Source organism: Mytilus edulis, chromosome 7, assembly GCF_963676685.1.
Source record: "Mytilus edulis chromosome 7, xbMytEdul2.2, whole genome shotgun sequence".
Lineage (NCBI taxonomy): Eukaryota > Metazoa > Mollusca > Bivalvia > Mytilida > Mytilidae > Mytilus > Mytilus edulis.
The window spans coordinates 81,402,390-81,419,152 of record NC_092350.1 but is presented as its reverse complement, the minus strand read 5'-3'; the positions used below and the strand labels follow the sequence as shown (position 1 = coordinate 81,419,152).

The 16,763-nt window shown below is 31.0% G+C and overlaps 1 protein-coding gene across 1 annotated transcript; it reads left to right on the top strand.

The window, feature by feature from the left end:
* The first annotated feature begins 388 nt into the window (after positions 1-388).
* Positions 389-4,649, top strand: LOC139482373 (uncharacterized). The gene is made up of 2 exons (XM_071266235.1): positions 389-706; positions 4,201-4,649. Exons 1-2 carry the CDS (start codon positions 457-459, stop codon positions 4,602-4,604), a joined length of 654 nt encoding a protein of 217 aa, XP_071122336.1. The 5' UTR covers positions 389-456; the 3' UTR covers positions 4,605-4,649.
* Positions 4,650-16,763: the final 12,114 nt, after the last annotated feature.

The following is a 16,763-nucleotide window of genomic DNA, read 5'->3' as shown; positions in this document are numbered from 1 at the left end:
AGTTAAGATATTAGCATATGTTGACTAGAGGGTCATAATGTTGCCTTACCACCCTGTATTAAGTCATGTTTTCTTTGAAACTTATTGTCCATTTTGGACCCAACTTTGTAAAAAGGTCATTGGTAAGATGGTAACACATTTTTATATTTTTTAGCATTGTTAATAAATTTTAAAAGCTTATGTTTGACTTCATGACATTTCTAAATTCTTAAGAGTAGTTGTAGTGAATAGGTCATCAGCATAGATTACGTAACAAAAACAAAGTAAACAAAATGTAGTTTTCAAAAGTACCAGTGTTCATAAATATTGTTTAGAAATTATTTAACCAAATGTTTACCTAATTTCTACTTTTGAAAGCATAATTCATGTGTTTCTCATAAAGGTATTCCAGACGATATCTTAGATTTGATTCCTACTGATGAAATACTAGATAACATATCACCACATATTGGTAAAATGGTCTTTCAATTAGGAACAGAACTTGGATTGTCCATAGCAGACTTGGACAACATAGACAAATGTAATTGTGACTTGACCGCCCAGAGTAAAGAAGTTTTATTTACGTGGAGGAGAGACAGATTAGTAAGACCTACAATACGTGTCCTTGAACAAGCTTTGGTAAATAGTAGAAAAGGTGCAAGGTGTTTAGAGGAGATTGTAAAGAATGTGGATCCTAAAACACTGAGAGCTGTAGAAACCGTTACAGGTAATTCTTCTTCAAAGTGGATCAACATTGTAAATGTTTGATAGTCAATTGAAGAAGATAAAATATATAGGATCAATTAAAATATAGAATATTTTCTGAACTTGCATTGAAAAATATGTTTAAGTTATTTTTAACTAAGAAGACAAAATCAAAAGATTCAAAACCATTTGTTTTTGTACAATTAAACCTACAACAAAAACGAAACATTTGAATTTAATAATCAATCGAATACATGTACCTTTAATATTTTAATGCTGTTTACAAGACCAGATTCAACAAAACTTTGGCTGAGTGATTTATCTAGTGTCAAGTTTTTTAATCTTATCAATCAAACGGACATTACTTGTTATTCAAATGGATTGTAAGAGTAAAGTTCATTTGTTTTTTTTTATACATTGAAATCCTCAATAGATAGAGAAAATCTTCCATGAATGTCAATAGACTTACTTCATATTTAACCAGTATAAGATGACTCCTTAAAGAGTTATTGCCCTTAGGTTTAAATAGTTTTCTTATTTGTTTTATAATATACAACAAAAGATATTCTATAAAGATGTAGATATAAGAAGATGTGGTATGAGTGCCACTGAGACAACTCTCCATCCAAGTCACTGGTCAGAAAACCGTTTGATGATACTTCACAGGAGCTGGTGCCTTTTGACTCTTTTTCATATTTTTGCCTTTCACATTGAAAACTATGAAAGATAGTTAGAAACTGTAAACAGCATACATGATTAGCAATACAACTTAATATATCAATATGACCAAACTCATCTGAGGATTCTTTAAGCAGTAATGATTAATTAAATCATGATTCTTAACTAATTTCTGACTTTTTACAACTCATCTCCAAAGCTATAAAGTGTAATAAAAAGGTATAAACAGTAAACATTATCCTCAATACAAGTTACAAACAATTGCCACTAAATGATCCTATAAATAAGGAAAGATAAGTGAATGAAATATTAAAATCACAAATCAAAACGGCATATTTTTAAAATCCATGCAATTCAGGCTTGTATGAGCCCAATCTAATTAAAAACCGATCTCTCATCGCTCCTGTTTCTGATATGTCGCGTGGGAGATCTAACAAAACCGGCTTTGAGGTCACATGTGAGTGAACTAAAAGTTATGAATTTATAAAGATATGCAAATGAGTTGACGACCTATTAATAAGCCAATCAAAAAAGTTTATGAATTATTTTGACTGACGATTTCGTCGTAAATAAAATGAGTTACATCCCTTTGCCTTTCGTTAAACTTCCAAGATCGTGGAAGACTCAATTTCATTGGTCAAAAAAGACACACCTACGAGGTCACTCACATGTGACCTCAAAGCGGGTTTCGTTAGATCTCCCACGCGACATATCAGAAACAGGAGCGATGAGAGATTGGTTTTTAATTAGATTGGTATGAGCCTCTTCTTTATTTAAGATCAACCATTCAACCATGTCAGAAATTTAAGGTTTTCATGTTATTTTTTCTCTATGGTGAGTTTATCTTAGCATTAATTCCACCTTATGTAATAATGCTGTATTTTGATTGGATGAGAGACATAGTATTTTTCACCAATTTCTATATATTGAGATTTTCTTTTCTCTGCCAGGGTGTTGTCATTAGGGAATTCCATGTACTGGGGTATTTGCTAGCAAATACCTTGGCAGATTGGGAATACCATGTCTAAAAATAGCCCAATAAATTATTTCTATTCTAATAGGACAAATTTCTGGTCATTCTTAATATACGATTCCAAATGAAATATTTAGGATAAAAAAACACCATTATTGAATTTGGAGCAAATGACGTAAAAATTCCACGAACCAGTACTTTTAAGGACGTCATAAATGAAACTCAACGGAAATGCATTGTCAACCGGTCATAAACATAGACTGGAATTCGCTTGTATTACGCTTCACTCAAACTGATGAACAAAGTGTAGTAGTCAGCTGAGAACCAGCTTATCATAAACAGGGAGATACAGTACTGTACATCACAAATGATCAAAAATGATAATACGACCAATGCAATTTGATTGCGCAAATAGAACAGCTGCAGTATATATACAAGAATTATACATTCAAGTAGAAACTCCATATATACATTACAATATACTTTCTGAGGTCAAGATGGATACAAAGAACATTCGGTGGAATTAAACAATTATATCATGCTTACAAGAGGTCTTTGACAAAAATACTGGTTTCGAGGTAATCAAATTTCCCTCACCTAACGGCTCTGGAAATTTGTACCTCTCAACCTGGCAAATACCCCTTGTAAGCATGATATACTTGTATAAAATCTGCTTCTTTGAAACAGCTAAAGTAATTGAAAGTTAAAAAAAAAAGGGGGGACTCAGTAGAATACATGTAAATTCTAGTTTCTTGTAAACCAGTATAGATTAAAAAAAAATGTTCTGATTTGAATAACAATGTTCAAAATCAATATATATACATACTATTTGTTTTGACCAAAACTGCCAAACTCATATGATTAAATGCCCTTAAATATGATGATTTTCATGATTTGATTCGATTTTGGCTTTAGCTTTTAAAATAATTAAGATAAAAAGGAAAAGCAGACTATTTAGATACATATACTCTTAATAGCAAATTAAAACATAGTCGTTGCTTTAATCCAGCTAATTTGTAAATACAAATGTCTGACATGTTCGCTTTTCTCGTTTTCATTGATCATTGATGCCAACACCTGGAAAATGTCCAAAGACAGCCATTAAAACTTGATATAAGTTATTTGCCATAGATGATTAATTTCTTTTAACAAAATAGTTACAACGAGCCAATCGAAAATCATGTCTTATGAAAACAGACAACACAAGTATTGAAAGGGAGAACGTTGTTTTCATTTTTATTTTTTTTTCTCCTTTTGGTTTTATTGGTATTTTACAGTTTAATTCTCTTGATATGGAAGGTAGATGGACTATTTCTAACTGAAGTTGTATACGAAAAATAACATTGTATCTAAAACAGTACTTTTCAAATAACAACAAAACATTCAGTAACAAATTGTTGTTTCGCTGCAATCGATGACAGTTACAGAATAAAAATCACATGGATTTCTATGCGTAGTGGCAACGTAAACTATTTGTATAAAGCTTTGTTTTTAAGAAGGTAGAAGACCTAGATGCTTACAATGTTACACTTTATATGCAGATGCCGTATGTTAGGATGTTACTGTCTTGCATATGTCTATTTTTATTGACCTCATTTTGATTGTTCAATGGCTGTCTGAAAACAAAAAAATACATTTGAAACCTAACCGCTCTTGAATCACAATTTAAATTCCTCTTTTTGGCATCTAAGAATTCATTACCAAGGTTTTAATTTTCCGTTAGTTTCATATTAAAATTTAAATACACGTAGACAGTCTTAAAGAAATATTAATATCCTTATTTACGTATAATTTGACATTACGTACCATATGTAAAACAGTCATACATTAATGATCTTATGAATGTTCAATCTTTTTGATTACAGATAGAATCAGAGATAATGCAGACAGAATAATACAAGAAATACAAACCAGCCAGATTTTGGATCATATGATGACACAATTGGTGATATCAGTAGATGACAGACGCCGTATTGAACAACATGCTGGACAAGATGATCAGAACAAAGCATTGCTGGATATTGTGATTAAAAGAAGAGAACCTGCGTATGGTGTATTTGTTGACGGATTAAATACTTATGGATATGAAGAGCTTGCAAATGATTTGAAATGTGATTCACAAGCAATAAGCCCACGTGCAGCACTAGTACCCGCTGATAATGAAGGTATACTCTATCTTGATAATATTTGCATACATAGGACAAGTAGGTTTACTGAATTGGTGAGAAATAAATGTTCGTATTTATGGGTTCACATTGAGGTATATTAAGTCATAACACATGAGGACAACATGTTTCAATATAATCAGAATGCTTCTGCTAACTAACCAGCATGTCTCCATGTTAATGAAAAACATTCAAAACTTTCGAACATTTCATGACATTAAACTTGCTTTTTTAAGAATAAAGATTTTGCTTTTTTAAGAATAAAGAAACATTAAGGAAAATAATTATAGTTAACTGCTTCCAACTGTATTTAAAAGGTTAACAGAGTTTTTTGTGTAAATTGTGGGCATTTGTTTTAATAGTATTCAGAAGACCTAAAATGTATATTGGTTTGACCCCATTCAAGACAATATTAAGCACATTGTCCTTCACAAAAAAATGTTATTTTACAAAAAAAAAACGTTGAATACAAAGGAATATCCAAGTTGAAAAAAGGCCTTTAATATGTTCTATCTGTTGTGTGAAGCTAAAATTGTGTTCTTCTTTGCGACATAATAAATGCATTGTAGGTGTAATACCACCAAATCATGGTACGTAACATCCAGTTGCATATGAAAGTAGGTCTAAAAAAATATTCCCTTGAATTTGACCGTTGTAGGTAATTAATCCTACATTTTATTGCAGTAAAACTATTTCTGAGTCATAAACATATGTCTTGGGTTTTTCAAAACACCATTATTTTTTATTTGTGATTTCTATAGAAAATTTTGTAATCTTGAGGTTACATGGTGACTAAACCTTGTACACAGATAGAATAAGGGGAGAAATTTGATTGGTTAACTTCCAATGATGGTTATTTTCTTATATGCAATGAAATGTTATGTGAAACTTTTCTATAGAACTGGACAGGATAAAACTTTACTCATGTCAAGTATTTCTTTATTTGAAACAAAGATAAATTCTACACAATTTTTTGAAAAGTGCAAATTTAACAAAGACTAATAGGGGAAAATCAATGGTGGTATTACACCTAATATGGGAAGCTGTACATGCACCTATGGCCTTGTGAGTAATCTCATGTGCTAAAATTTCTTGCTATTTAAGTGAAATAATACAAAAAATGAAATATTCTGAGTGGATTGAGTCTCTAAATCACATTTTATGAGAAAATTGTCTTGAAATAGGACTGTACCATGAATATTCAGTTGACAGAACAAGCCATACTAAGTGCATATATATTTATTTTTTTGGAGGGGGGGGGGGGCTTTTTCTCCTTATTTCTTATATTTTGCTATGATATAACATTTCCCTGGGAAAGAACTTAAATAAATATATAGTTATAAGAAGATGAAATTATTTTTAATGTTGTAACGACAAGCTATTCACTAAAAGAGAAGCCTTTTATGTCCCTCTTTGGAACGCGGCGTAAATTAAATTTTTACGTAAGGACTTATTGAAACCTCCTTGGAGACAGTAAACTTTTATATGGATTGTTCATTCTGCTAAAATGCTTCAATTACTCATTTCTTATAACATTTCTACCATAAATGAGTGAAAGTTACCCCAATATTTTTATTCATTGGCCTGAAAAAGTAAATTTTTTTAGGAAATGAGAGGTATAACTTGACCCAAAGAGACCTTATAAAGAAGACAAAGAGGTTAATTAGTGGTATTTTATCTTCCTAAATTCATCTTGTGTATCATTTTAACTGTTTGTAGGCAGATAAGATATATATTTGATCATGTATTGGTCCACACTCTTCTATCTTGATGTGGCTTGGTTTGGATTTGTCGAAGAAACTGAATCGCTGTAGATGTCGTCTTTCAATATACTAGATTTTTCTCAAACTATTGAACTGATTATGACAAAACTTGACAGAAATGCTTGAAATAATCAGTATTACAAAGGGAAAAACACATTCAGTTTATTGAACAAAAAGGTCTTCTTTATGACCAGATTTTCAGCGGGCAGGTTGCTAGTAGACTTATAATGCATTTCTAATCATTTACACCATTTTTTGAAGCAGATGGTATTGGGCAGGTAATTTGTTTACTTTTTTCTATTGTCTGCTGATCATATTGTAGTCTATAGCTCGGAATTTCAGGCCGTCAATGTTTGTTCACTTTGTAATTTATTTGCCCTTTTTGTCCCGCCTTGACAGAGTCAAAAAGCGAGACATAGGTATGCTGTTTCCGGCGGTGGTGGCGACGGTGAAAACGTCAACAATGTATTAGTTTGTGATTAGCTCTATTTTATGGTGATACACAAGTGGTAGGCCAATCATATTTGGTATGCAGTTACATAAGCATTGACACATCTCATTTCCATGGATATTATTTGGCCCCGACCCATCAGTCATGGTCTATCGACTTTACAATTTTTGCTTAGTTTACGTGTATTAGTTTGAGATTATATCAGTTTAAGATAAACTGCTTATATGTGAAGTCAATGATATTTGGCATGTGAATTTATGGACATTTGCAAAAATCAATTCCATGGATATTAATTGGCCTACCCCTTCTTCATGGTTCATTGACTTAGTTTATAAGTTAATGTTTGTTTTAAGTTTTGTTTAAAGGGAACAACTTATAATTAGTCAAAGGTATTTGGTATGCAGTTGTATTAGCATTGACACATCTCATTTATATGGAGATTGTTTAGCCATGTACCTCAGTCATGGTTCATTGACTTTGAATATTTGAATAACTTATGTAACATGTTAAAGTATTGATATTTTAATTTCAACATTTGCATAATAAAAATTACAAAAAGGTGAGACATATATCTGTGATGACAGTTTATTTAAGACAAAATGTGTGTTTGGCATACACAATTTTAATCCTGGTACCAATGATGATTTTATTACCTTGGCATAAGTTTTTGTATTTCCCATGTGGCATCTTACTTCAAAGACAGCACTCGAATATCATGAATATGGCCATACTGGGCAAACACAATTGTATTGTCTTAGATTTCTATTCAATGTTGGTGTTACTGTTAAAAAGTAATTAAAGAATCATCCATTCATTATAAATACAGAAGGAGTCTTGAACATTAATGGCGCAAATACACTGGTTTAGTTATTTTCTAATAGTTTTTAGATTAGAAATACCCAAATCAGCAACCGATCATAAAATGGGTATCTGTATGATCACAACCTCTCTTCATCTTTTTGTCTTTGTGTTTGATAATTTTAAATCATTAATATAAGTTAATATCACTTGTACAATTTGATTTCTACCTAACATTCCCTGTGAAAAATTAAATCATTAGCTAGACATTGTTGTAAAGACATGTCTATCAACTATGTATTTGTAATATTCACAAAGCCTGATTATAATTTTTATTTTTAGTCACTTTTGAGAAACAATTTTTTTTTTTTTTTTTGTAGGCTTATCGGTCAAAAATGTTCCATTGTATAAAGTTCGTCTACAGAAGAATTATCTCAAGGTTATTACTGATATACCTCATGAGAACATAGTAGATCATCTAATATCAAGAGAGGTAATATCAGTTGATGACGGGAAGAAGATAGAATCTGGTAAAACCCCACAGGAAAAGAACAGGAATTTAATGGATATGCTTTTGCGTAAAAATGAACGAGGATTTATTGAATTTCTTAAAGCTTTAAGAAAAGACTCAATTTACAGAGATTTAGCAGATCAAATTGAAAACACAGCAGTTACGAGTAGAGATATAGAAATTCTTAAAAAGTGCTGTAAATAGAATTTATAATAATATTTCTTTCAGAAAAAAAACTATACACAACAAGTTAAAGAGCGCTAGAACAAACGCCTGTTAACAATAAAGAGAAGGAGGAATTACCATTGCTGAAAAATTTGGTCACTTAAGTAATCAAAGTGAATGAATCACACTATACTAGTTATAACATTCTCATATATTCAACATATTTCATGTATGATTGTTATGGCAAGAAAAAAACCTAAAACATGGTCCGAGACCACAATTGTCGTCCCTTGATTTTCGTTGTTCACGAATATAGTCCCTATTGTTAACAGTGGGTTACTTGCCAATAATTTTTATACCCCTTCCAAATTTATTTCTCCATGTTTAATGCCTCAAATTGTAAGTAGGGGGGTGAAATTACACTGTAAAAAAATTTGGGTCCAGAATTTTACAGGAAAGTAGTGATTTGGTCCAGCTTAAAAATGTTAAAAATTAGCACTTCGGAAGATGTCAAAAGATTTCAAGACACCCTAATCACAAAATTTTCCATATTTTGAGTTATTGGCGATGAAGTTTTCTATAATTTTGATATAATTTGTCCCAAAAGTAGTACAACACACTGTAAAAATTTCATTGAGAAAGCGCAGGTGGGATTTTTTTAATTTTCATTTATGTTCTAAAAGAAATGCACTACGAATTATAATAATTGTGTTCTCGGACCACATGTTCAAATCTACACAAGTGTTCATTCCCTTACAGTTATGATAATTTGGAAGAGTCATGACATATTTTGGCCAAAGAAATAATTTCAGTGCATTTTAGTAAGTCTATTTGAAGTAAACGTAATTACCAGTTTATTCAGGCCACCTTTGACCGAGGGTTTAACCTTAGTGTTTTTGCTATTTCAAAATTTTATATACAGACAATTTTCAAAAATTATATTTCAAGACAACACAGAAATCCTACACTGGGGATTAACCCTGAGATCAAAACATTTGCCAATAGTGACATCCATACTGTAATTGTAAAACAAACTTGTTACAATACCCAATTTATAATGTGTTATAACAGAAGTGTGCATTTGTGTTAATCAACTGCTCTCAGAAATCAATTAACTTTAAAATGACCTTCATTTATATAATTAAATAACATCATTTAGATGTCAGGAAGAGATCAACCTGTGCTTCTAAAATTATTCAATTATGTTGATCTTAAAAAGCATTAAATTTTACCTTAATATTCAATTTAGGTCTGAATTTCAAGTCTAATGAATAATAAAGTATACACATTTAAAATAACTAATTCAGAGACCGAATCTTGTCGTTGTGTTGTTTCTGAATTTTTTGATAGTGGCTTGTTGTATATGGCGTTTACCACACAACTACTTTTCAATAAAATTGAGAATGGAAATGGGGAATGTGCCAAAGAGACAACAACCCGACCATAAAAAAAACAACAGCAGAAGGTCACCAACAGGTCTTCAATGTAATTTCAATGTTCATTTGTAAATAAAAAAGTATCTCCATAAATATAATTTTGAAGAAAAAAAATGCAACGATATTCTGAAATATAGTTGTTGCTACATGACATGATATTAACTATGGTTTTTGACATAATGCATCTGTTCTCTATCATCCATCAGAAAAACAGGATTTGAAATCTAAACAGATCAGTGATAATTGTTTGATTATATTATATTTTTCAAATATTTGAAAACATTTGGAGACCTCAGCTACCCAAGCAAATTCCTCTACACCATTATTATATGACGTCCGCATTACGCTTTGTAAACAGAGCCATGTTCTAATTAACACAAAATATGTTTGAAACATGTGCATAGACTTACTGTTAATATTCTCGTTATTTTCATTATTATCCAAATGAAATTTATGCATTTTAGCAGCTTACATAAATTTTTATTATATATTTTTTATCAAACAACATAAATTTGCCCTGCCTTTAGTTTCAAAACTTAATTTACAGACTCCATGGGGAGGAAACGGGAACAGCCAAACATTTTTAATGTATTTTCGTCCAGCCCAGTAGTCAGCACTTCTGTGTTGACTTGAGTTATCATTGATATGTTCATAAATATAGATTAACTGTTAACAAAACTTTGAATTTTTGAAATACTAAGGCTTTTCTACCTCAGGAATAGATTACCTTAGATGTATTTGGCAAACCTTTTAGGAATTTTTGTTCCTCAATGCTCTTCAACTTCGTGCTTTATTTGGCCTTTTTAATATTTTTTGATTCGAGCGTCACTGATGAGTCTTTTGTAGACGAAACGCGCATCTGGCGTAAATTTCAAATTTCAATCTTGGTATCTATGATTAGTTTATTTGTACGCTTCGACCTATAAAAATACTGTATGTTTGCTATTAGAATCGAAATAATTCCTTCATGTCATGCTCTATGCTCATTTTAACATGAGTAGGCATTATATTTGACCATATTTTACACCTCGCTGTTAGTTTAGTTTAAACATATTTATTTATAGTGGATTGGGAAACAAGTTTTGCACTTTCCACTTTGCGTTAAATGAGCATAAAGCATGAAATGAAGGAATTATTTCTTAATTTGTTTGTTGGTGCTATACCTAAATTTTCTTTAAATGTGAGCGTGATATGGCCTTTAAAAGTTTTAAATCGAGTGTCACTGATGATTCTTTTGTGAATGAAACACACAATGGCGTGTACAATGATATGTCTGGAATCTTTTATAAGTTGTTTTTTTTTGTGTTGCACGTTTTTGTTTTTTTTTTTAGTTCAGAGGAGTCGAGTTATTAAATTTTAAATAGCATCACTAATTGTCAGTTCTCAAAAATGTAATTTTTATTTCATCACCAATATCAATATTTGTATAGTTATTCATTTTCTTCAACTTATTTGTTTATTCATTTCTCAGCTATTTCTATTGGTAACATGTGAACATGTGAATGTTGATATATTCTACAATAATGACAGATAAGGTTTTGTAACAATTATGATAATCTGATTTCATGCGTAATATGTTCCTTCTTGTATTCAATCATCCCAAACGTGTATGTAGAAGTTCTTAGCCAAATTTAGTGACTATATATATCTTGAAAAATTCAGATTTACAAATTTAACAATCATGTCATGATACCATTGTGTTTTTGTTGTTTTTTATGTGGTTATTTTAGCACTATGTGTTTTAAGTAGTGTTTTCTGGTTGTATATATATATATATATGTATAAATTGTTGATGAGTTCTACCGCCCTTATGTAAATAAAATATAAATAAATGATCTTGATCTTATTGGTTTGGCCAAAAAATCAAAGCACTATAGACACGGTGAACCAGACAGTCCAACCTATCACAAAAAGCAGTGTATAGGTTTCGGGTCGTTCACTCCCAAAATATGTTTGCACCTTACACATTCGCGCCCTACACGTTATTCCATATTTTATTTCAAATACCGGTTGAAAAAGAAGTTGTTTTTATATGTTCAGATTGAAATATTTATATGTTCATGAATAGATTCGTGAATTTGTTGAATGAAATATTTTTTTGATGATTATTATTTAAAACTAAGATAAAACTGAGAATAGAAATGGGGAATGTGTCAAAGATTCAACAACCTTACCAAAGAACAGAAAATAGCGCAATACCACCAATGGGTCTTCAACACAGCGAGAAAATCTGCACCTGAAGTCGGGCTTCAGCTGGACCCCAAACAAAAATGTGTACTAGTTTACACCGGATGAACGACGACAGCGGACGCCAAGTGATGGCAAAAGCTAACTTTACCTGTGAAAAAGAGAGCTAAAAACCAGGTTTATTCTATCATTCTTTACATAAGGAAATGCCTGTCCCAATTCAGGAATATGACATTTGTTTTTCATATGTTTGATGTGCTTGAGTTTTGGATTTTGCCATTTGATAAAGGGACTTTTCGAGTTGAAAATGAATTTTCCTTGGAGTTATGTATTTTTTTTTTTTTTTTTTGTACATTTTTCTCTATAGTTTAGTCCCTTTATCAAATGGCAAAATCCAAAACTCAAGCACATCAAACGAATGAAAAACAACATGTGCATAGGAATGATACAGTTGACAAAGAATGTGTGTTGAAGCTTTTCGATAGTACAGGTCACAGGAGAATCGGAAATTTTTGGTTGACCAGCAGAGATTAACTTTAATATTGAAACTTGTTTTACTTACTAGGCTGGCTAAAAAAAAAAGCCCTTTCTGTTGTATATTTTTTTTATTATAAATACATTGACCTCTCCCATAGTAATGCTGAAATAAGCTTCTCTCGTTTCAGGCACCCGAACCACCCTAAAAAATATTTTTCGCCTCGCTTTGCTTGGCTCAAAAAACAATTCACTCCGCTAGGCGATTTGCCTCACTTCAATTGGAGCTGCGCTACAGCCTTGACTTTGTGGAGGATCATCATGATCATAAGTAAAAGATTTTGTTTTAATGTCGAAATTGTTTCTCAGATTAGAAGACATTTAATTGTTTTAGGAATTAATTTACTCAGTTTAGAAGACATTAGTAATGACAATGCCTGACATGATGCTTGGGGCCAGATGAGCTAGAGAGTAAACTTCTGTATTATTTTATAATAATTATTTGAAAATATTTCCACCAAAGCAGGTCAAAGCCAAAAACAAAATTGGACAGTATGAAAATGATATCATCAAAAGAACCTTTGTGAGCATGCTTCAGAGACTCATAAAAAAAATATAACTGCTACAGAAGTCTTCTGATAAAAAATTTAAGTGGATATGAACATCTACTTAATATGTCTAAAGATCTAAAAAGTTATAGTATTCAATATGAAAAAGGTATTGCAAAAATATTCTCTTTTCAATTCATTCTGTGATATGGATACAAATATAGGTAATACCAATACAGTAAGGCAGTTTTGTTGTGGTATGAAAGTGTATTGTAGTAATTAATAATTGCTGTTAATTCACAAAAAATAAGAAATAAACAAATCAATGAATAATAAATGTTGAGCATGTACAATTAAATATAGTTTTAGAATTCAATTAGGCCAAATAGGCCTTATAATATTTTTTTTCAACATACTGGATGACCATTTACATTCAGGACTAAGGTGTCGTATATGCAGTATAGATGTACATGTATAAAATAAAGTGTAACATAAAAATCAGGCATCATATTGCTAGTAGGTAGAGTTTGGTAAAGTGTTTTTGTTTTATAAATTTGGCTAATGGACAAAAATGTTTGATTCAAATCTAAATAAAATGCTATTATCTCCCTATTACTTACATTGTACATAAAATGGAAACAACATTGATAATTCCTTGTACATCAGAATCGTCTGTCAAATCTTTATAATTAATTCCCAATGAATGAATTGCATAACAATGAACTGAGCTCAAAGCAAAGCACTTTCATAATACACTTGGACAAAGAGCTTAATCCAGTGATATACTTTGTACTACGTATATACAGGTCCTTCATAAACATCAATCGACCAAACCCATATCTCAACATGCCATACTACGTATACATGGTTGGATCAGAAATCCTGAAGTGAAAAGCATGAATTTTATTATTGTAATTTAAGTATACATGTAAATGCCGGGTAAAACTTTCACAATTTTGTGGTAAAAGCATTCAGTATCTATTAACGATCTATCACTTCATGCACAAATTGATATAGGATGAGTGCCCCTCTGTTGGAAATAAGATCATATCTCCACCTAATTTTAGTTAACTGATGAAGAAACATTCAAAACTATAAATTTTTATCTTAGACTTGTGAGTTTCTATTTACCATCACAACTGAATCAATAATATATGTAAACATATATAAGAGTAAAATTGACAAATATATATAAGACTAAAACTGACATTCAGGCTTTACTCCACCTTCATTTCTCAAGTCCATGTTCAAATCTGACTTCATGATAAAATAAGATTCCATATCGATAAAAATATCCCTCTGATAGACTAGTCGCAACGAAATACCAGTTTTAAAATGATAGGTGGAACCTAAATTTTAAACAATATATTCTAAATATTGCTAATACATTTCATAATACAATGTAATTCTTCTCAAAACTTTGCTATATTTTTCATTATTTTTGTTTAAAACTGTGTATTGACCTCTAGATGTCTTTCAAATACATCCAGGTTGGCTTGGGTTGATGTCTGATTATTGTACATGTTATACATCAATATGTGGTTTGTTTACATAAATACAGACATGTAACAATTATTCCTTTAAATTCAAATAAAATCCATGCAAGAAATTAAAGTCATCCATAGGCATTCTACTTTCAATAACCAGCTGGGCCATGAGCGCTTGATAGGCTTGGCACATGTACCAAGAATAAAGTTCAATTACTTCTCAATGTCATATTAGAAATTTATGAAAATCAATCGGGGAGTTTCCATCAATAGATATAAACAATGCACCAAAGTTTAATGAGAATTGTTGATAACATTATAAGAAACTTGAAAATTCCCCCTTTTTAATATATAAAATCACCATAACTTGGAAATGTAAAATTTGTAAGATTCTATCTAAAGGCAGCAGCTTACATTACTAGATCAACAATTCACCAATGTTTAATGAGAACTGCTGAAAGCATTTTTGAGTTTAAGTTTGAAAACTGGAATATCCCCCCTTTTTTTAGGACTCGGAAACATAAATTCTAAAATTAGTAAAAAAAAAAAGAAGGGGAGCTCACGTCGATAGTGTTATGATATTGTAATTATTGTATTTATTTATGTTGGCCTAATTTGTGTTGTATGGCCTGATAGTTGTTTACAAAATAATCTTAGAACTGTGCAGTTTAGAAATTACTGGAACAATTACAGAATGATTGGAACTTTCCAGAATGATCCTAATAAAAGATGCGTTATATAAACTTCTACATTTTACTAGAAACTTCCATTGTAACTTTCTAGGATGTTCCAGTATAGATTGTTCTAGAATTTTCCTTGACAATTATATATATACAGACACTAAAGTTAAACGCTCACTCTTGCACTTGGACTTAGACATCGATAGACATTAGTATTCACCGCATTTGGATTGACACTTTAATTTTACAAACAACATCATACTGGATTGTGACCGTAGTAGTGAACGTAATATTCAGATTGGATTCCGAAAGATATCCGGATACAGACAAAGATAAAAGATTGGACTCATATTTTGACAGTTAAGTTGACAGTAATATTTATGTAATACTTCTTGTAAACTTTTGTATAATAAATATTGTTAAATTTTATTATTGATTTGTGTCTTTTGTTGGCTACAATTTAAAGGCGATTTCTGGCCGTAACAGAAATTGGGGGCTCGTCCGGGAGATCTTAAAAATATTTTATTCAAAATTTGTTTAGTATTTGTATTATAACTAGCCAACAAAATTCTACAAAATGGCATTTGATGCTGGTAAATTTTTGAAAACGCCAGACCTGGAGAGTTTTGATAATTTAAAGAAAGAGGAATTAGTGTTGCTTGCTAAACAACTGAAATTAGTTTTTAAAGTATCTATGAGAAAACAAGTTATAAAAAATTTGGTTATAGACAAATTAGTTGAATCAGAAATTTTAGGTGAAGAGGCTCTTGATCTTAAGGTCGAAAACGTTGACGCCTTTAAATTAAAACAGCTTGAATTAGAACATAAACTTAAATTAAAAGAACTGGAAATGAAGGAGACAGAGAAAATAAAAGAACTTGAAATGAAGGAAAGGTTGGAAATGGATAAAAAAGAAAAAGAAGATGAATTTAAATTAAAAGAACTTGAATTAAAATTAAAAGAACTTGAAATGAGGGAAAGGCTAGAGATGGAAAAAATGAAAATTGAAATTGGCAAAGAGGAAAATAACACTAACGTCCAGTCGAAATCAGATTATTTTGATGCAGCAAAAAATATACGTTTGGTTCCGAAATTTTGTGAAAAAACAGTTGATAAATATTTTCCACAGTTTGAGAAAATTGCAAATAATTTGAAATGGCCGAAACCATATTGGACTACGATGCTGCAAAGTGTTTTTGAGGGTAAGGCCGCTGAAATTTATTCCGCACTTCCATCAGAAAAAAGTTCTGATTATGATATGGTAAAACAGGAAGTTTTGAAAGCTTATGAACTAGTACCAGAAGCATATAGACAGAAATTTAGATCTTATAAAAAGTTTGATTCACAAACATATGTGGAATTTGCTCGGGAAAAAGAAGATCTATTTGATAAATGGCTTACGTCAAAGAAAACAGATAACAATTTTGATAACCTAAGACAATTGATGTTATTAGAAGAGTTCAAACAATGTGTTCATTTAGACTTAAAAACACATTTAGACGTCAAAACTGTTGAGTCAATACATGATGCAGCTGTTATTTCAGATAATTATACTCTTTCACATAAAAGAAGTTTCAAGGGTCAAAATGTTAATACTTCCAGTGGAAATTACAAAAATCAAAGCACTGAGCATACTGATAGTAAGCCTGTTTCACAGAATAAGAGTCAGTCCAGTTATAATATGTCTAGTCCAAAATTTGATACTTTTGAGAAGAAGTCACTGACTTGTGCTTATTGTAAGAAGATTGGTCACCTGATGGCTG